Raw genomic sequence first — 4,965 nt, forward strand, 5'->3', positions numbered from 1 at the left:
TCAAAATGATGATATTATAATGGCTAAGATACAAGAGATTTTTGGGAAAGATCATGTTGAAGTTTTTCCAATAAAGAAGAAGAAGAAGCAAAGGAGATATCGTTCTCTTGTGAATATATACATGTCTACAACACCTATTCATGTTGGAAATTAACCATACATACAATAAGAGTGAGAACTCCCACAATGTGAGTTTTACTTACGGACAATGTAACTAGCTAGTCTTAATAATTGTAAAATGGGTGTCCCAGATTTTTCAAATATGTTAATGCTACTTCGTTTGAGTGTTAAAAAAATGTTTAGTGCTACTTGTGTTTATTGTTATTTTCCGTTGTTACTTGTGTTAATCTTAATATAATTAATGTGGATTGAATATATAAAGTAGAAAAATGTTTGAGATTTGATTCAAATTGAAGAAATTGAGGAAATTGAAATTGTCTTATATTGAGTGGAATTGTAAAAGAATAAGGAGTTCAAACTTATAAAATATGATTATAGTTCTTCGTTACAAATTGCATCGGTCGAAAATAATTTAAGTTTGTATTTGATTTTTTTTTTCTCTTTTATTTCTGTATTAAAGTGTTGTAAAATATAGTTGAAATATTTTTTTGAAGAGTGTGGTTGTATTGCGAAGTCGTACGGGTACGAGAGAAGTTTATTTGTCATAACAATTTTTCTATAATATTATTATCTCGTTGTCATTAGACAAATTATATAGTTTCCACATTATTTGTGTGTGTTTTGATTGTAATTTAAATTTTTTGACTTAATTGCAGTTTTGGTCCCCTTATTTTAGCTGAATCGCAAAAGTAGTCCTCTCATTTTGTTTCTCCCGAGTTTTGGTCCCCGAAACAGAATTTTGGTCCAAAACTTGATGAAATTTCATTTTTTTAAAGTCGTACAGTACCATTTACGATCATATATTTCAGGTACAATTGTTGTAATGAGATCTTGAAACATGGTGTGACTTAAATAAATGCAAAAAAATGAAATTTCATCAAGCTTTAGACAAACTATGTTTGGGGACCAAAACTGAGTAGAAACAAAATGAGGGAGTTACTTTCGCGATTCAGCTAAAATAAGGGGATCAAAACTGCGATTAAGTCTAAATTTTTTCTATTTGTTTATATTTCTCTATCTTGATTTGCGCAGTTAATTTGAATTAATTCATCGTGAATCATCTTAGTTTTATTTGACAAATCACCCATTTTATTCCTCAAGAAACTTATTAATTACTGATTATCATAAATGCATTTATAAGATAACTTTCTAGAGTTATATACTAATTTTGTTTGTGTGTCTACGATCAATGTTAAAGAACAAACTATAAATTTCTCGTGCAATATTTGTAAGCAAGATATTAAGACCTAATCCAACTTGTACACAACATTGAGTCAAAATGTGCAATTTTAATATAATTACTTCGATTTGCACCTGCTTTGTGCGCACGATTGACTTTGTAGATTTTTTGCTCCGACAAATAATTAGTTTAAATCAGGCTAAACATTAATGGTTAGATATTGGGACTTTAAATGGTGTGTAGCTTGAAAATGGGGATGTGAAGGAATTAGCTCGGTATAGATATTTACTGCAAAAGTGACATACAGTATAAAAATAATTAGATAGATGAATCTTCGTACAAATTAGCTAAACTGAAATATCTCTACAACTAGTTCTTCATTCAATATTTACATTCGTGACCCTTTATTTTCACTTGAAACGTTATGATACACATAATTCATTACAGTTTTACATCCTTGTTGCTAAAATGCTAACATTGAACTTGAAGGCAGATTTATTTCTCAGTATTTGTAACTATTAAATTTTATGCTTTTATTATTCTTTCATTGTGCTACATCTTAGATTAATTGTTAGTGATCATAGTCAACACAACTTTTGAGACATTAAATGTATTTATTACAACATCATTATAAATAGATGTGTGATCATGTTAGAGACACTCGCTATCGACGTCAACTACGGTTGTCTTTCTAGTAGCCAATGGCTTAAAAGTGTTGTTGTCATTGTGCATTTTTCCATGTTTTGTTCGTTTTTTTACTCTTTTGTCTCAACACTAGTTGTTCCTTTTCTAGTGCGCATCCAAAACCAACAAACACCGCCGCAAAATTCTCTGACGAGTACGACAGTACTTTTTCGATTGCCAACCGATACTGCACTAGTTGTCACGTGTGTCCGTCTTTTCTATGCGTGAGTCCCACGCGCCTCCACCAAATTTGGGTGTGAGAGTGCATGCACCAATCATTAATCGGACCTTCTCTTTTCAAACTAGTCCAACAATTGTCAAACTTAGTTTAAACTTTTTTTTTTATGATATAATATTTTGATGTAATAAATTTAAATTTGAGAGAGTGTTAAAATTTAGTGTATGTCTTTATTGTTTTTGATTGTGGTACATCCAAAGTAAATTTGTTAAGAGTTGTAGTCAACACAACTTGCTAGACATTAAATGTACTTATTGCAACATCATTATAAATAGAAAATATGTGATCAAAATTGAAACTCATGAGAAACACAAATTTACACATTTTACATTAAACAATCAATACATTCTTCTAAATATGAGATATTACTAGCTTTAATAAATTTAGTTATCTCGAACAATTATGAATCTCGCTATCTCCGACAACAGTGAATCCTAGAAAAAAGTGAAGAAAGGAGTTGGAGTGGTAAACTCCGATCGGTACTCGTGCCTAACGGCATAAGATGGTGTCTCCGTCCTAAATCTCTTCCTAAAAGAGGCAGATATTTAAGGATGTATTTCCCCAATTTTAGAAAACTTAAAAGAGCAGAATAGAACTTAGTAGGTTTTAAAAGTTCTGGAAATAATATTCCTCATTTTGAAAAAATCCCAAACAAAAGAATGATTAACATGACCCTGCATCCCAAATGCCCCTTTCAAACAAATACTTAACTATGCTAATTACACATTTTGTAGTCAATAGTGAATTTCCAAAAGCTAAAAAAAATTCGAAATAAGTTAACCTACATTACAAAACCATGATGGAAGAATAGCAAGGCACGATTGTTATAAATATATCATCATTCGAAAGAAAAAAAATAGACCAAAAATATCATTACCGTCACGGCATTATAATTTCTGTAATCATACTTCTAATAAATTCATGCATCAAATTCTATAAACCACATGATTCATAAAAACTAGGCCACAAAATTGTGCTGGTTATATCTTTCAAGAGGCTTGAGGCCTTTACGCACTTCTTCAAGGTTCCCCCTTAAACTTGGCTTCATATAAATGTGGTTGCTGCAAGACAGATAGATAATTTCTTTAAAAGTTAAATATATAAGAAAGGTTCGCTCAGAATCATAAGGGATTGATAAATTTAATAAAAACATAGAACAGACTGGAGAGACATGGGGCGCTCAGAAAGATATTCGGGGTTGAGTTGTGAACACTAATCTCTTATTTAAAATAACCTTCTGCATCAAGTATTTATACGATTAATAAGATTACAAATCCCGGTATTGGAAGAATGGCAAAAGGGCATGTCTCAAAGAAAATCCTCTTATATTAAAAGTCAATAGCCCAAAGTTCTAAACTGAAATTTGGTGTTAATGGAAGAGAGAAGAATGCATATAGGATCAGGTTGGAATAGCAGTACCTCTACTTGTGTAGAAATTAGAATGACAAAATTTAAATTGTAGAACTTAAAATAGGTGAGTTCAACTCGGTTACTTCCCGGATATGATGAGAAGTACATGAAACGTCGATTTATAAACAGTAACTCCCATGTAATTCTCTAGAGTTGACAGCATCCTTAGAAGAGTCAAATTCATTAAACTTTCCTAGAAGCAATTGTAAACAAATATTAAAATAATCTTGCAATAACTACAACTTTTTTCAACAATATCTTCTCATCTAAGTTGAAATTAACTTCTGCATCTCAATTTTGTGAGCAGATCTCTGATTTAACTTGTCCAGACATCTATAGGTTTATAAGTACTTCTAGTAAGTGAAGAACTTTAAAAATAATTAGATTGAAAATTTATTCTCAACTTAGAAATTAACCCAAACTGAGCTTTAAAAACATCAAGCTGACGCTTATACTATGCTTATTTATCTATGCCCCTAAATAGGAGATTAGATTCTTCTGCACTTAATTAACTTATCAATGAATAAAACAGGTCAAGTGACTAAAATATAACATACTCTTAGATCATTATTACCCTTCCTCATCACAACAATTTAATATCTTATATTGTTCACCCATTATGTTAACATTCATTAACTTTTGTTTTCAATATTTTTGTCATTATTACTTCATTAGTGAATACAAACCAAACACCTGATTTATTCTATATTACATTTTCAAATCAGAAGAGGAGAGAAACCGGAAGAGAAGTCGATATTGAAATCTTACCATGAAGATAGCTGTAATCAACCTGCGTGCAAACCATCTCATGTGCATAGCTCGTTGGGCAGCACTTGATGCTTCCACTGTTTCAAACCGCAAGTACACAAAACCTGCACTTCTTCTGTATGCAAGCAGGGCTAATTAAAGAGTTGCAACTCACATAATATTGTGAACACTACAAACGGGAAGCACACACTGACAGTATACATGATGATTGATGCATGCTGCACATTTAGTAACTTACTTGTCGACATAAATATGCTTCACCCGGCCATATTTAGAACACTCTTCCTCAACATCCTCTTTAATGTCTAAATCAAAATCTGGTTCCGTCTGGCATTGTAATATATTACATCAGTACTTCATTATGCGAAACATCATATTGTTATGGTGGAAAGTATATATAATCAGTTAACCACAGACCTCAGTGCTTGGATCAAACATATTCTTCAATAATAAACATTCGCTAGGCACTCCAACAGGTTCTACTACAGGGGTAGGCATAACTTGTGCCGGTAGAACTTGTGCAGGTATAACACCTGGATTACCAATAGGCAAGCTAAAAGCCTGC

The 4,965-nt window shown here is 31.8% G+C and overlaps 1 protein-coding gene across 1 annotated transcript in view; it reads right to left on the minus strand.

Annotated features, from left to right (window-relative positions):
* Positions 1 to 3,022: 3,022 nt before the first annotated feature.
* The window catches only part of LOC101505242 (uncharacterized), a gene marked incomplete in the record, with an annotated part of 6,888 nt that continues 4,945 nt past the window's right edge, over positions 3,023 to 4,965 (minus strand). The window contains 4 exon segments of the mRNA XM_027335922.2: positions 3,023 to 3,283; positions 4,401 to 4,515; positions 4,639 to 4,727; positions 4,818 to 4,965. Of these exon segments, the coding sequence (XP_027191723.1) occupies positions 3,242 to 3,283; positions 4,401 to 4,515; positions 4,639 to 4,727; positions 4,818 to 4,965 (394 nt within the window).

Source organism: Cicer arietinum, chromosome 6, assembly GCF_000331145.2.
Source record: "Cicer arietinum cultivar CDC Frontier isolate Library 1 chromosome 6, Cicar.CDCFrontier_v2.0, whole genome shotgun sequence".
NCBI lineage: Eukaryota > Viridiplantae > Streptophyta > Magnoliopsida > Fabales > Fabaceae > Cicer > Cicer arietinum.